This window comes from Strix aluco, unplaced genomic scaffold (genome assembly GCF_031877795.1).
Source record: "Strix aluco isolate bStrAlu1 unplaced genomic scaffold, bStrAlu1.hap1 H_2, whole genome shotgun sequence".
In the NCBI taxonomy this organism is placed as follows: domain Eukaryota; kingdom Metazoa; phylum Chordata; class Aves; order Strigiformes; family Strigidae; genus Strix; species Strix aluco.
In genome coordinates this window covers 23778-40706 of record NW_027436667.1, presented here as the reverse complement: position 1 = coordinate 40706, position 16929 = coordinate 23778, and the positions used below count along the sequence as shown (strand labels likewise).

Sequence of the window (16929 nt, the reverse complement as noted above, 5' to 3'; positions counted from 1 at the left end):
CACGGAGAGGAGCAGAGATGGGAAGAGCCCAAAAAAGCCATAGAAGGTGAGTGGGAAGAGCCCCGAAAGGCCACAGAACGAGAGTGGGAAGATATGGGAGACCTCGACTGGTGCGAGGGATCAGAATGTAAGTTTGGTATTGACCTTGAGCAGATAACCACGTACCCTTAAGAGGCTTGAAAGCCCCAAGAAGAGCTGAGTAAACAAGATTTAAAAACTACCAGACCGGAACTGCCTGACCGCAAGGAAAGGAAGGTTATCGAGGCTGCAATCAGAGAAGAGGTCATCCAATCATGAACTGTTATTAAACCAATCATATAAAAAGTTATAAAAAGGCTTGTTTACAATAAGTACTTGTTTACAATAAAGTAGCCATTTTTTGCACAATTCTGTGTTTATCGTGTCCATCTCAACAGCGACAGGAAGAGCCCTTAAAGGCAATGGAGAGGAGCAGGGAGGGGAAGAGCCCTGAAAGGCCACAGACAAAGGAGTGGGGAGGGGAAGAGCCCCGAAACACCACAGAAGGTGTGTGGGAAGAGTCCTGAAAGGCCACAGAAGAGAAGCAGGGTGGGGAAGAGCCCCGAACAGCCACGGAATAGGACGGGGTGGGGTAGAGACCTGAAAAGAGAGGGAGAGGGAACAGGGACAGGAAGAGCACTGAAAGGCCACGGAATAGGAGTGGGGAGGGGAAGAGCCCCAGATGCCACGGAAGGTGTGTGGTAAGAGCCCTGAAAGGCAACGGAGAGGAGCGGGGAGGGGAAAAGTGCCAAAAGACCGCGGAAGGTAAGTGGGAAGAGCCGTGAAAGGCCACAGACAAGGAGTAGGGAAGGGAAGAGCCCAGAAAGGCCACGGAAGGACTGTTGGAAGAGCCCCGAAAGGCCACGCAATGTAAGTGGGAAGAGCCCTGAAAGGCAACGGAGAGGAGCAGGTAGGGGAAGATGCCCGACAGACCACAGAAGAGGAGCGGGGATGGTAAGAGACCCAAAAGGCCACGGATGGAATCTTGGAAGAGCTCTGAAAGGCCACGGAAGACAAACAAGGATGGGAAGAGCCCCAAAACACCACGGAAGGTGAGTGGGAAGAGCCCTGAAAGGCCAAGAAGAGGAGCGGGGAGGTGAAGAGCCCCAAAAGGCCACGGAAGAGGAACAGGGAGGTGAAGAGCCCGGAAAGGCCACAGGAGGAGAGTGGAAAGAGCCACGAAAGACCACAGATAAGGAGTGGGGAGGGGAAGAGCCCTGAAAGGCTGCGGAAGGAGAGTGGGAAGAGCCCTGAAAGACCACTAAAGAGGAGAGGGGAGGGGAAGAGCTCCAAAAGGCCACGGAAGGTAATTGGATAGAGCCCTGAAAGGCCACGGAAGAGGACCAGGGATGGGAAGAGACCCAAAAGGCCACGGAAGGTAAGTGCTAAGAGCCCTGAAAGACAACAGAGAGGCGCGGGGAGGGGAAGAGCCACAGAAGAGGAGTGGGGAGGGAAACAGCTCCAAAAGGCCACGGAATGAGAGTGGGAAGAGCCCTGAAAGGCCACGGAAGAGGAGAGGGGAGGGAAAGAGACCCAAAAGGCCACGGAAGGACTGTTGGAGGAGCTCTGAAAGGCCACAGAACAGGAACGGGGAGGGAAGAGCCCCAAAACACCACGGAAGGTGAGTGGGAAGAGCCCTGAAAGGCCACGGAGAGGAGCGGGGAGGGGAAGAGCCACGAAAGGGCACGAAATACGAGTGGTGAGGGGAAGAGCCCTGAAAGGCCACGGAAGGAGAGTGGGAACCTCACGAGGGTTCCAGGACCATCCGTCTTCTGCACCTCACTGCGCTCTCCAGCCCTTCCCCCGCCTTGGGTCCGTCCCCTAGGCCGAGCCACACCCCTCCGTGTCCCCTGTACGGGGAGGGGGCGGGTGTTTCATGGGATGATGTCATTAGCGTGATCGTGTCAGCCCTCATTAGCATATTGAGGGGGTTAATTATCCATTCTCCATTTTGCGGATAACGAAGCAAAGATGCCCCTTGAACCCTGACCAGGTGCCCCAGAGCAGAACCGTCCTGTCCCCTGTAAAAGGAACGAACTTTCAGAAAACTCTTTTTTCTGAGGATATTATTAATAGCAGGAGTAATTAATAAACAGATATTGGTTTATAGGTTTAATTAAGAGAGCGCAGGTGCTTCAGGAACAATGCTGAGAGCTCAGGGCACGCACTGCTCGTTTGTCCCCTGTACAGACCTCGTTAGGCCTGGCTTAAAACCCAGCCACGCCCAATTATTAAACATTCATCTTTGGTTATTAAGTTTTAGACGTAATAAAAGGTAAAAATAAGCGATTAAAAATTAATCTCGGGTGTTAATTTTAGACACAATAAAAGGTAAAAAATAAGCGATTAAAAATTAATCTGGAGTCTTAATTTTAGACACAAGAAAAGGTAAAAAATAAGCGATTAAAAATTAATCTGGAGTCTTAATTTTAGACACAAGAAAAGGTAAAAAATAAGAGATTAAAAATTAATCTCGGGTGTTAATTTTAGACACGACAAAAGGTAAAAAATAAGTGATTAAAAATTAATCTCGGGTGTTAATTTTAGACTTAATAAAAGGTAAAAAATAAAGTGATTAAAACTTAATCTTTGGTTATTAAGTTTTAGACATAATAGGTAAAAAATAAGCGATTAAAAATTAATCTGGGGTGTTAATTTTAGACACAATAAAAGGTAAAAACCAAGCGATTAAGCTCACAACCACCTACACTGAGGGTGCTAAAGCTCCCCGGCACAGTGGGAGCGCTGGAGGACTCAGCCCTTACTCCAGAGATGCTCAGCCCTTACTCCAGAGATGCTCAGCCCTCGCTCCAGAGATGCTCAGCCCTCACTCCAGAGATGCTCAGCCCTTACTCCAGAGATGCTCAGCCCTCACTCCAGAGATGCTCAGCCCTCACTCCAGAGATGCTCAGCCCTTACTCCAGAGATGCTCAGCCCTTACTCCAGAGATGCTCAGCCCTCGCTCCAGAGATGCTCAGCCCTTACTCCAGAGATGCTCAGCCCTCGCTCCAGAGATGCTCAGCCCTCACTCCAGAGATGCTCAGCCCTCGCTCCAGAGATGCTCAGCCCTTACTCCAGAGATGCTCAGCCCTCACTCCAGAGATGCTCAGCCCTTACTCCAGAGATGCTCAGCCCTCGCTCCAGAGATGCTCAGCCCTCACTCCAGAGATGCTCAGCCCTTACTCCAGAGATGCTCAGCCCTCACTCCAGAGATGCTCAGCCCTTACTCCAGAGATGCTCAGCCCTCACTCCAGAGATGCTCAGCCCTTACTCCAGAGTTGCTCAGCCCTCACTCCAGAGTTGCTCAGCCCTCGCTCCAGAGATGCTCAGCCCTCGCTCCAGAGATGCTCAGCCCTTACTCCAGAGATGCTCAGCCCTCGCTCCAGAGATGCTCAGCCCTCGCTCCAGAGATGCTCAGCCCTTACTCCAGAGATGCTCAGCCCTCGCTCCAGAGATGCTCAGCCCTTACTCCAGAGATGCTCAGCCCTCACTCCAGAGATGCTCAGCCCTTACTCCAGAGTTGCTCAGCCCTCACTCCAGAGTTGCTCAGCCCTCGCTCCAGAGATGCTCAGCCCTCGCTCCAGAGATGCTCAGCCCTTACTCCAGAGATGCTCAGCCCTCGCTCCAGAGATGCTCAGCCCTCGCTCCAGAGATGCTCAGCCCTTACTCCAGAGATGCTCAGCCCTCGCTCCAGAGATGCTCAGCCCTCGCTCCAGAGATGCTCAGCCCTTACTCCAGAGATGCTCAGCCCTCACTCCAGAGATGCTCAGCCCTTACTCCAGAGATGCTCAGCCCTCGCTCCAGAGATGCTCAGCCCTCACTCCAGAGATGCTCAGCCCTTACTCCAGAGATGCTCAGCCCTCACTCCAGAGATGCTCAGCCCTTACTCCAGAGTTGCTCAGCCCTCACTCCAGAGTTGCTCAGCCCTCGCTCCAGAGATGCTCAGCCCTCGCTCCAGAGATGCTCAGCCCTCGCTCCAGAGATGCTCAGCCCTTACTCCAGAGATGCTCAGCCCTCGCTCCAGAGATGCTCAGCCCTCGCTCCAGAGATGCTCAGCCCTTACTCCAGAGATGCTCAGCCCTCGCTCCAGAGATGCTCAGCCCTCACTCCAGAGATGCTCAGCCCTCACTCCAGAGATGCTCAGCCCTTACTCCAGAGATGCTCAGCCCTCGCTCCAGAGATGCTCAGCCCTCACTCCAGAGATGCTCAGCCCTCACTCCAGAGATGCTCAGCCCTCGCTCCAGAGATGCTCAGCCCTTACTCCAGAGATGCTCAGCCCTCACTCCAGAGATGCTCAGCCCTTACTCCAGAGATGCTCAGCCCTCGCTCCAGAGATGCTCAGCCCTCACTCCAGAGATGCTCAGCCCTTACTCCAGGGTTACTACGTACCCCGGGGCCACGCAGGCGTTACTCCAAGGCCAACCCTCTCGCTTGTAAATACCTTAAAAATAATAAACCAAAAATATAAATGAGTTTAAAATTAAAAATAAACACATAACAAAAAATCAAATAAGTAAAATTTTAAAATATATCAAAAATAACTCAAAATTTATAGATAAGAAATTATAAAAATCAAAATTAAAAATAAACACGTACTAAATAAAAAATAAGTAAAATTCTAAAATATATTCAAAATAACAAAACAAAAAATATAAATGATAAAAACTTTAAAATAAAAATAAATACACATAAAAATAATTTTAAAAATAAGTAAAATTTTAAAATACATTAAAAATTATAAATAAAACAAAAAACATAAAGATAAATGATACAAATTTAAAATTAAAAATAAACACATAATAAGTAAAATTTTAAAATACATTAAACAAAAATATAATTTAAAATTAAAAATAAAAACGTAACAAGTAAAAAATTAAATAAGTCAAATTTCAAAATACATTAAAAATAAATCAAACTTTATAATGATAAAAATTAAAATTAAAAATAAACATACTAAATAATTAAGTAAAATTTTAAACTCTGTTAAAAATAAAACAAAAATATAGATAATAAATGATAAAAATTAAAATTAAAAATAAACATATAAAGAAATAAGTAAAATTTTAAAATACATTAAAAATAAAACAAACATAAATAATGATAAAAACTTTAAAATAAGAATAAATACACATAAAAAATAATTTAAAAATTAAATAAGTAAAATTTTAAGCTACATTAAAAATTATAAATAAAACAAAAAATATAAAGAGGTAAATGATACAAATTTAAAATTAAAAATAAACACATAAATAAGTAAAATTTTAAAATAGATTAAAAATAAATAAAACAAAAATATAAATAGATAATAAACCATAAAAATTAAAATTAAAAATACATAATAAAAAATAAGTAAAATTTTTAAATCTATTAAAAATAAAATATAAATAATAAAAACTTAAAAATAAGAATACACATAAATAATTTAAAAATTAAATAAGTAAAATTTTAAAATACATTAAAAATTATAAATAAAAAATACAGATAATGGTACAAATTTAAAAATAAAAATAAAGACATAAGTAAAAATTTAAAATACATTAAAAAGAAATAAAACAAAAATAGATAATAAAAATCTAAAATTTAAAATCATTTAAGCAACAAAACTAAAAATAAATAAAAATTTAAAATAAGCAATAAATTAGCAATAACTACATAATTAAATGAATAAAATTAAATAAATTATGAAAGTTAAAAAATGAAACTACGTTAAAAATAAAAGAAACATTTTAAAAGTTAAAAATAAAAACAATTTTCAAAACTAAATTTAAGAAACTAAAGCTTTAAAACTAAATAAAAAATTTTAAAATTAAAAATAAATAAAAACGGGTAATAAATTTTAAAACTAAAACTGACTTTAGGTGCCCCCGTAGCGGCTCCGCGGCCCCTCCCCCACCCTACGGCGCCGCAGCCGCACGTTCACGGGGATTTATGGACAATTTGGGGATTTTTATGGAGATTTTATGGATTTTAATGGATTTTTATGGACATTTTATGGAGATTTATGGATTCCTATGGATATTGATGGATGGTTTATGGATTTTTGGACAATTTATGGATTTTTATGGACATTTTATGGATTTTTATGGATATTTTATGGATTTTAATGAATTTTTATGGATTTTTATGGACATTTTATGGACATTTTATGGATATTTCTGGATATTTTATGGATTTTTATGGATATTTTAATGGATTTTAATGGACATTTTATGGATATTTAATGGATTTTTATAGACATTTATAGAAATTTTACGGACATTTTATGGACATTTTATGGATTTTTATGGACATTTTATGAACATTTTATGAACATTTTATGAACATTTTATGAACATTTTATGGATTTTTATGGTTATTTAATGGATTTTTATGGACATTTATAGAAATTTTATGGACATTTTATGGATATTTAATGGATTTTTATGGACATTTATAGAAATTTTACGGACATTTTATGGACATATTATGGATTTTTATGAACCATTTGTGGATTTTTATGGCCATTTTATGGAGTTTTATGGATATTTTATGGATTTTAATGGATTTTTATGGACATTTTATGGATTTTTATGGATATTTTATGAACATTTTATGGATTTTTATGGATATTTTATGGATTTTTATGGATATTTTATGGACATTTTATGGATATTTTATGGATTTTAATAGATTTTTATGGACATTTTATGGATATTTATGGATATTTTATGAAAATTTTATGGATTTTTATGGTTATTTAATGGATTTTTATGGACATTTATAGAAATTTTATGGACATTTTATAGATATTTATGAACCATTTGTGGATTTTTCTGGCTATTTATGGATTTTTATGAACCATTTGTGGATTTTTATGGACATTTTACGGATTTTATGGATATTTAATAGATTTTTATGGGCACGTTATGGACATTTAATTTTATGGATTTTCATGGACATTTTATAGATTTTTATGGACATTTTGTGGATTTTTATGGATATTTAATGGATTTTTATGGGCATGTTATGGACATTTATAGAAATTTTATGGATTTTCATGGACATTTTACAGATTTTTATGATATTTAATAGATTTTTATGGGCCATTATGGACATTTATAGAAATTTTATGGATTTTTATGGACATTTTATGGATCTTTATGGATATTTAATGGATTTTTATGGGCATATTATGGACATTTATGGACATTTATAGAAATTTTATGGATATTTATGGACATTTTAGACACATTTATAGAAATTTTATGGATAAGTTATGGGCATTTATGGTCTTATGAACTTTTATAGAAATTTTATGGATATTTTATGGACCTTTTACAGATATTTATTAACCATTTGTGGATTTTTAGGGCTATTTATGGATTTTTATGGACATTTTATGGATATTTGTGGACATTGATGGACATTTGATGGCTTTGTGGGAGGGGGGTGGTTAATGCTCTACCACAGGTTCTCCAGGGGTTGCAGCTTCCACCACGTCGAGCCGGGGAGGAAATGGGTGGAGAACGTCCTGTTTTGGGCTAGGCTGGAGTTGAATTTCTTCGCGGTCACCACAGGGTGGTGGAACCCCGTGACACGAGTGACCGGGGACACGGGTGACACCGCTCCCAGCATGCCGTGGGGTGGGGAACAGCCCTGTCACCCCACCTGGTGACACAGGTGGAGCTGGGGAGAGCGTTGGGCTCCGGCCGTGTCCTCTGCCCGGACAGCACGACCACCCCATGGGGACCAAAGCCCATGGAGGTCCCATGATGAACCAAGATGACCACAAAGTCCCTGGAGGTACCAAGGTGAACCAGAACCACCATGAGGAACCCCTGGAGATCCCATGACGGACCAGGACCACCAGGAAGCCCATGGAGAACCCTTGGTAGACCAGGACCACCACAAAGAACCTCTGGAGATCCCATGATGGACCAAGACTACCAGGAGAACCCCTGGAGATCCCATGATGGACCAGGACCATCATGAAGCCCATGGAGAACCCTTAGTAGACCAGGACCACCATGAAGAACCCTGGAGATCCCATGATGGACCAGCACCACCATGAAGCCCCTGGAGATCCCATGATAGACCCATATCACCATGGAGAACCCCTGGAGATCCCATGATGGACCAGGACCACCAGGAAGCCCATGGAGAACCCTTGGTAGACCAGCACCACCATGAGGAACCCATGGACATCCCATGATGGAACAGCACCACCACAAATCCCATGATAGATCAGAACCATCACGGACAATCCACGCAAGACCCACGATGGACCCACGATGGACCATCACCACAACCATGAAGTCCCTGGAGATCCTATGATGTACTGGACGGACCAGGAAGCCCATAGGGATCCCGTGATAGACCAGTATCACCATGGAGAACCCCTGGAGATCCCATGATGGATCAGGACCACCATGAAGCCCATGGAGAACCTTTGGTACACCAGTATCACCATGGAGAAACCCTGGAAAATCCCATCATGGACCAGCACCACCATGAAACCCCTGGAGATCCCATGATGGACCAAGACCACCAGGAGAACCCCTGGAGATCCCATGATGGAGCAGCACCACCATTGAAACCCATGATAGACCAGAACCATCATGGAGAAACCACAGAAGACCCACGATGGACCAGCACCACCATGAAGTCCCTGTGAATCCCATGATGGATCAGGACCACCATGAAGCCCATAGAGAACCCTTAGTAGACCAGGACCACCATGAGGAACTCCTGGAGGTCCCATGATGGACCAGGACCACCATGAAGCCCATGGAGAACCCTTGGTACACCAGTATCACCATGAGGAACCCCTGGAGATCCCATCATGGACCACACCCCCATAATGGTCCAGCCCCCCCCCCCATAATAGACCTGTATCCCTCCATGGGGACCACCACCCCCCCCATGATGGGCCACCACCCCCACAATGGTGACCAAAGCCCCCTGAGATGCCACCTCAGAGCAGCCCCCCACCGCCCCCCCCCCCCCCCCCTCCGAAAACCAGGCAGGAGACACAACCCCGGGGCGAGCTCTGACCTTTAATAGGACCTGGGGGGGTACAAATTGGGGGGTGTCCCCCCCCACCCCTCCCCCCCACCTCATGTCCCCCAACCCCCCCATGCGGCGTCCATCCATGGCCCGGGGGGGGGGAGGGGACAGTGTGTGTGTCCCCAACCCCCCCCCCAGGGGGGTCCAGGGGGGCCCCCCCGAAATCCAGCACCGAGGGTCCAAGCTGGGGATGAGAAGGAGATCAGCGTGGGGGGGGGAGGGGGGGGCACTCGGAGACCCCCCCAAAATGGGGGTTTGGGGGGGCTCAGGGACCCCAACACCCCCCAAAATGGGGAGCACAGGGTGGGGGAGGCGAAGAAGCAAAACTAGTCCCCAATAATTTGGGGGGGTCAGAGCACCCCGTAGCCCCCCAAAATAGGGGTTTGGGGACTCAGACACACTCCCTGAAATGGAGAACGTGGAGGGGGGGACACCCCAAAAATAATTGGGGGGGGTCAGGGACCCCAAAATGAGGAGGGCGGGGGGATCAGAAATCTAAAAAAAAAACCCAAATTGCAAAATTAATTGGGGACCCCAAAAATAATTCAGGGGGAAGCATTAACCCCCCCCCCCATTCCAAAATGGAGGCTCGGAGGAACTCAGGGACCCCCCCTAAAATAATTGGGGGGGGGTCAGTAAATCCTGTACCCCGCAAAAAAATGGGGGGGTGGGACTCAGACACCCCCAAAAACCCTCCCCTCCAATTATTTTGGGGGGAATTAAGGGAGTCAGAGCCCCCCCTCAAATTATTTTGGGGGGGAATTAAGGAACTCAGGGCCCCCCCCCCCAAATAATTTGGGGGGTCAGGGACCCCATAACCCCCCAAAAATGGGCTTTCCCTGCTTCAGGCATTGGGGGGCTTTTGGGGGGGCCCTGGCTGGGGTGGGGGGGGGGGTTCCCCAGGGTGTGTCATCCCCCTATTTTTTGGGGGTGTCCCCCCGCCCCCCCCCCCCACCGTGCCCCTACCTCAGTTGTCGTAGTTATCCCGGTACGAGGCGGAGGGGAAGCGCTCGCCGTAGCCCCCCTGGTTTCTGGGGGGGGGGACACATGACACGACACACGGTCAGCACCCATGGGTGCCCCCCCCCAGCACCCACAGGCCCCCCCAGCCACCCATGGGACCCCCCCCCCCAATTCCTCAGGACCCCCCCCAAAAGCCATCGGTCCCCCCTCAACACCCACAGCCCCCTCCAGCACCCACAAGCACCCCCGCCAAGCACCCATTTCCCCCCCCCCCCCCCAGCACCCATGGGTGGCCCCCCCAACAACACCCAGAGGACCCCCCCAGCACCCATAGGACCCCCCCCCCCACGTTCTCACCGGCCGCCGTAGTCGCGGGAGCCCCCGTAGCCCCCCCCGCTGCGCCCATCGTAGCGGCCCCCGTAGCCCTCGGTCGCCTCCTCCTGTGGGGGGGGGGGGAACACCCCAAAATTTAAGGGGGGGGGTCACAGGTCATCCCACAGCCCCCCCAAAACCCCCCAAATACCCTCTAAACCCCCCAAAACTCACTAATTAACACCCCAAAAGCTCCCAGCAATCCAGTTACCCCCAAATACCCCCCACCCCTCCCCAGACCCCCCCAAATCCCCTCCAGCCCCCCCAAAAACCCCAAGCGCCCCATGAGCCCCCCCAAAGCCCCCCAGCTCCCAAAACCCCTTCAAACCCCCCAAGTGCCCCCCCAAACCCTCAATAACCTCCACAAAAGACCCCCCACCCCCTCAAATCCCCCAGTGCCCCCAAAAACCCCCAATTACCCCCAAAGGTCCCCCCAGCCACTCCCCCCCCCCCCACCAAAAGCCCCCCCAAACCCCCCAAAGTGCCCCTCAACCCCCCAATAACGCCTCCAAAGACCCCCCTGTACCCCCCCCGAACCCTCTCCTGGACCACCCCCCCACCCCAGCACCCCAAATCCCACCCCTGTCCCCCAATACCTCGAGTGTAGCCCCGGCCCCGGGCCCGGCCCCCCCCGTAGCCCCCCCGGGCGCCGCGGGGGGATTTCCCAGCGTGATCCACCCGGATCTGCCGCCCGTCCAGGGACTGGGGGGGGACACACATAAAAATGTTGGGGTCACCCCAGACCCCCGACCCCTCCAAGGACCCCCCAACCCCCTCCAAAGGCCCCCCCCCCTCTTTAGGGACCCCCAAGTGCACCCAGAAGCCCTAGGGGCCCCCCAGAACCCCTCAAATGACTCTCTAATGCCCTTACAGCCCCCCAAGGGCCCCCAAATCCTCCTGAGGACCCCCCAGATCCCTTAGGGCCCCCCAGACCCTTTAGGGCCCCCCAAGTGCTCCCCAGACCCCTTAGGGGCCCCCCCAGACCCCCTCTAACCACCTTAGGGACCCCTAGTGCCCCCCAGATCCTCTCTAGACCCCTTTAGGGACCCCCAAAAGCTCCCTGCTCCCCTGGGGACCCCCCTAGACTCTCTTGGGCCCCCAAGTGCCCCCCCCCCATCCTCTCTAGACCCCCACAGGGACCCCCAAATGCCCCCCAGCCCCCCCTTAGAGACACCCCAGAGCCTCTTACAGACACCCAAAAGGCCCCAGACACCCTTAAGGACCCCCAAGCACCCCCCAGACCCCTTTGGGGACCCTCCAAACCCCCTTAGAGACCCCAAGTGCCCCCAGATTCCTAAATGCTCCCCCAGACCCCATTCGAGACCCCCCAGAGCTTCTTAGGGTCCCCCAAGTGCCCCCAATAGATTCTCTAAACTCCCTTAAGACCCCCAAGTACCCCAAAAACCCTCTTAGGAACCCCAGTTCCCCCAAGGACCCCCCAGACCCCCCTGGGGACCCCCAAATGCCCCCCAAAACCCATCAGATCTGCCCCAGACCCCCTTAGGGGCCCCCCCAGACCCCCTTATGGACCCCCCAAGCCCTCTTAGGGTCCCCAAGTGCCCCCTACTCCCCTGGGAACCCCCTAGGTCCCCCCAGACCCCCTCAGAGACGCTCTAGACTCCCTTTGAGACCCCCCCAGACCCTCTTAGGGCCCCTCAAGTGCCCCCTGCCCCTCTGGGGACCCCCCTAGAGCCCCCCAGACCCCCTTAGACAGTGCTCTAAAACTCCCTTCAAGACCCCAAAGACCCCCTTAGAGACCCCAAATGCTTCCCAGACCCCCTTACATCTGCCCCAGACCCCCTTAGGGACCCCCAAGTGCCCCCTGCCCCCCTGGGGGACACCCTAGAGTTCCCCAGACCCCCTTAGGGCCCACAAATACCCCCCAGACCCCCTCAGGGCACCCCCCAGACCCTCTTTAGAGCCCCTCAAATGCCTCCTGTCCCCCTGGGGACCCCCCCAGAGCCTCCCACACCCCCCTTAGAGACCCCAAATGCCTCCCAGACCCCCTTACATCTGCCCCAGACCCCCTTAGGGCCCCCCAAGTGCCCCCTGCCCCCCTGGGGACACACCCTAGAGCCCCCCAGACCCCCACAGACATACTCTAGACTCTCTTTGAGATGCCCCCAGACGCCCTTAGGGCCCCAAATGCTTCCCAGACCCCCTTAGATCTGCCCCAGACCCCCTTACGGACCCCCAAATGCCCCCACCCCCCTTAAAAACACCCCAGAGCCTCTTAGGGACGCCCAAACAGACCCCAAGTGCCCCCCTGACCCGTTGGGGGACCCTAAATGCCTACCAGATCTCTTTGGGGCCCCCCCACACCCCCTTAGGGCCCCCCAAGTGCTCTCTGGCCCCTGAGAACCCCCCTAGAGCCCCCCAGACCCCCTTAGCCACGCTCTAGACTCCCTTCAAGACTCCTCCAGGGCCCCCTTAGAGACCCCCAAATGCCCCCCAGACCCTGTTAGGGACCCCCAAGTGCCCCCTGTCCCCCTAGGAACCTCCCCAGACCCCCTTAGAGACACTCTAGACTCCCTTGAGACCCCCCCAAACTCCCTTAGGGACGCCAAGTGCTTCCCAGACCCCCTCAAATCTGCCCAGACCCCCTTAGAGCCCCCCCCAGACCCTCTTAGGGTCTCCCAAGTGCTCTCTGCCCCCCTGGGGACCCTCCCTAGAGCCCCCCAGAGATGCTCTAGACTCCCTATGAGACCCCCCCCAGACCCCCTTAGGGACCCCAAATGCCTCCCAGACACCCTTAGGGCCCCCCCACACCCCTTAGGGACCCCCAAGTGCCCTCTGACCCCTGAGAACCCCCCTAGGTCCCCCCAGAACCCCGCAGACACGCTCTAGACTCCCTTCAAGACTCCCCCAAACCCCCTTAGGGAGCCCAAATGCCCCCCACCCCCCTTAAAGACATCCCAGAACCTCTTAGGGACGCCCAAAAAGCCCCAGACACCTTTAAGGACCCCAAGTGCTCCCCCGACCCCTTTGGGGACCCTAAATGCCTACCAGATCTCTTTGGGGCCCCCCCAAACCCTCTTAGGGCCCCCCAAGTGTCCCTGCCCCTCTGGGGACCCCCCTAGAGCCCCCCCAGACCCCCTCAGACACGCTCTAGACTCCCTTCAAGACTCCTCCAGACCCCCTTAGAGACCCCAAATGCCCCCCAGACCCTGTCAGGGACCCCCGAATACCCCCTTGTCCCCCTGCGGACCCCCCAGACCCCCTTAGAAACACTCTAGACTCTGAGACCCCCCCAAACCCCCTTAGGGACCCCAAATGCTACCCAGACCCCCTTACATCTGCCCCAGACCCCCTTAGGGACCCCCAAGTGCCCCCTGCCCCCCTGGGGACACCCCTAGAGCTCCCCAGACCCCCTTAGGGCCCACAAATACCCCCCAGACCCCCTCAGGGCACCCCCAGACCCTCTTAGAGCCCCTCAAATGCCTCCTGTCCCCCTGGGGACCCCCCCCCAGAGCCTCCCACACCCCCTTAGAGACCCCAAATGCCTCCCAGACCCCCTTACATCTGCCCCAGACCCCCTTAGGGCCCCCCAAGTGTCCCCTGCCCCCCTGGGGACACACCCTAGAGCCCCCCAGACCCCCTTAGACATACTCTAGACTCTCTTTGAGACCCCCCCAGACCCCCTTAGGGCCCCCCAAGTGCTCCCTGCCCCCCTGGGGACACACCCTAGAGCCCCCCAGACCCCCTTAGACATACTCTAGACTCTCTTTGAGACCCCCCCAGACCCCCTTAGGGCCCCAAATGCTTCCCAGACCCCCTTACATCTGCCCAGACCCCCTTAGGGCCCCCCAAGTGCCCCCTGCTCCCCTGGGGACACACCCTAGAGCCCCCCAGACTCCCTTAGACATACTCTAGACTCTCTTTGAGACCCCCCCAGACCCCCTTAGGGACCCCAAATGCTTCCCAGACCCCCTTAGATCTGCCCCAGACCCCCTTAGGGTCCCCCCCACGCCCCCTTAGGGTCCCCCACGCCCCCCCACCTCGCCGTTCATGGCCCTCATGGCGTCGGTGGCATGTTCAGGGTTGGTGAAGGTGACGAAGCCGAAGCCGCGGGACCGTTGGGTCTCCCGGTCCTTTACCACCACCACTGTGGGGAGAGGTTGGGGGGGAGAGTCAGGGGGGGCTGGGACCCCCCTCCCAGTGGACTGAACCCCCAAAATGGGGTCCCAAAAGAAGAAGGGACCCCCCACAAATCTCCACTTGGGGGTTAAAACCTCAAAATGGGGTGCCAGGGGAAGATAATGACCCCCCCCATGGGTGTATCCTCCCCACTAAGGGAAATGGGGACCCCCCACCCACCCAGGGGTGCCCCCCAAACCCACAGTCTCCAGTGGGGGGCGTCAGGTCCCCCCAATGTCCTCCCCTTTCCCAAGCAACCAGTTGGGGGCAGGGCTGGGGGTCCCCAGGGGTTTTGGGGGTCCTGGGGGGGGGGGTGGGGGCAGATGGGGGGTCCCATGGGATTTTGAGGGTCCCCAGGAGGAATTTGGAAGGGTCTCAAGGGGTTTGGGGGGATCCCGGAGGAGGAATGGGGGTCCCAGGGCCTTTTGGGGGGGTCCCAAGGGGGTTTTGAAGGACCCTGGAGGGGGATTAGGGGCCTCAGAAGCTTTTGGGGGGGTCCCAGAGAGGAATTAGGGACTCCAGAAGCTTTTGGGGGGGGTCCCAGGTGGCTTGGGGGACCCCTGGGAGTGGGGGGAAGATCCTGGGGACTTTTGGGGAGTCCCAGGGGGTTGGGGGACACTGTAAGGGGGGGATTGGGGGTCCTTGGGGCTTTTAGGGGGGTCCCAGGGGTTTGGGGGACTCGGGGGGGGGATTGGGGGTTCCAGGAGCTTTTGGGTGGGTCCCAGGGGTTTGAGGGACCCCATGGGGTTGGGGGGGGTCCCCCGAGGTTTTGGGGGTGCAAGGGGGGGGCATTGGGGCTCCCTGGGGCTTTTGGGGGGGTCCCAGGGGTTTGGGGACTCTAGAGGGGGGGTTTGGGGGTCCCAGGAGCTTTTGGGGGGACCCCGTGGGGATTTGGGGGATCCCGGGGGGGTTGGGATCCCCCCAGGAGGGGATTTGTGGTGGGGGGATCTCAAGGCAATTCGGGGGGGGTCCCAAGGAGGTTTGCGGGACCCTGGAAGGGGATTGGAGGCCTCAGAATCTTTTGGGGGGGTCCCAAGGGGTTTGGGGGACCCCGTGGGGGTTTGGGGGGGTCACCAGAGGTTTGGGGGGTCCAAAGGGGGGGGTTGGGGGTGTTCCAAAGGTTTGGGGGATGCTGGGGGGAGGTTCAGGGGGTCCCAGAGGGTTGGGGGGGTCCTGGGGGGGTCCTACAAGTTTGGGGGACACTGAAGGGGCGGATGGGGGGTTCGGGGGGGGTCCCAGGGCTTTGAGGGACCCCGTGGGTGTTTGGGGGGTCCCAGAGGGTTAGGGGGTCCAAGGGGGGGGCAGGTTATAGAAGTTTGGGGGATGCTGGGGGGGTCCCAGAGGCTTGGGGGGATCCCGAGGGGGGTCCTAGAAGTTTGGGGACACTGAAAGGGGGGATTGGGGGTCCTTGGGGTTCGGGGGGGGTCCCAGAGGGTTGGGGGGGGTCCCGGGGGGGTTCGGGTTGCCCCGGGGGGGTTTGGGGGGGTCCCGGGGGGGTTGGGGGGGGTCCCTCACCCTCGGCGATGGGCCCGAAGGAGCTGAAGTGCTGCTCCAGCCCCTGCTCGTCCGTGTCGAAGTTGAGCCCCCCCACGAAGAGCTTCCCCTCCTCCGCCGCCATGCCTGGGGGGGGGGGGGGGGGGGGGGGGGGCACGGGGTGACGTCACAACGCGGGACCTCGCCCTTCCGGCGACGTCACACCCCCCCCCCAGTGATGTCATAACCCGGCGACGGCGCAGCCCCAAAGGGGGGGGGGGCTGATACTGCACCTCCATTGAGGTAAAAAAAAGGGGGGGGGGCCCCCGGGGGGGACGTCACAGCCCCCCCCATCCCCCCCGTGGGTTCCCCCGGCCACGTGCGCCACCCGGAAGTGGCCCCTCCCCCCCCCCTTTTCCCGCGCGCTCTGCGCATGCGCCCCTCCCCCTCCCCCCTTCCCCTTCGCGGAGCCGCCACGCGCCCACGGGGGGGGGAGTGGGGGGGGGGGGGGGGTGAAGGGGGAGGGGGGGGACCCAGCGACTATCGCGATAGAGGGGGAAGGGGGGGGAAGGAAGGGGGGGGGGGGGGGGGGGAGCGGCGAGAGGCGGCGGCAGCGACTCACCCGCGCGGCGCCAGAGTGAGGCCGCGCCCGGCCCCGCCCCCGCCCTTATCCCCGGCCCCGCCCACTGACGTCACGGCGCCGCCGCCGCGCTATTGGCTGAGCGGGCGAGGCCACGCCCCCCTGCCGGCACGGCGGCGCCGCCGCACTATTGGCTGAGCGGGACGAGGCCACGCCCCCCCCCCCCCCCCCCCGGAGCGCGGGAGAGCCCATGAGGGACGCGGGGGGGGGGGGGGTCACGCAGGGGTCACGCAGGGGTCACGCAGGGGTCACTCCTGGCTCCCAGGGAGGCTTTAATGGTC

General features: G+C 53.6%; 1 protein-coding gene across 1 annotated transcript; it reads right to left on the bottom strand.

Annotated features, from left to right (window-relative positions):
- Nucleotides 1–9033: 9033 nt before the first annotated feature.
- LOC141919164 (RNA-binding protein 3-like) lies at nucleotides 9034–16661 on the bottom strand. The gene is given in 8 exon segments (XM_074814182.1): nucleotides 9034–9247; nucleotides 10030–10094; nucleotides 10384–10454; nucleotides 10456–10466; nucleotides 10995–11100; nucleotides 14397–14503; nucleotides 16051–16155; nucleotides 16631–16661. Coding segments are annotated over 6 exon segments (462 nt in total). The 5' UTR covers nucleotides 16154–16155; nucleotides 16631–16661; the 3' UTR covers nucleotides 9034–9247; nucleotide 10030.
- Nucleotides 16662–16929: the final 268 nt, after the last annotated feature.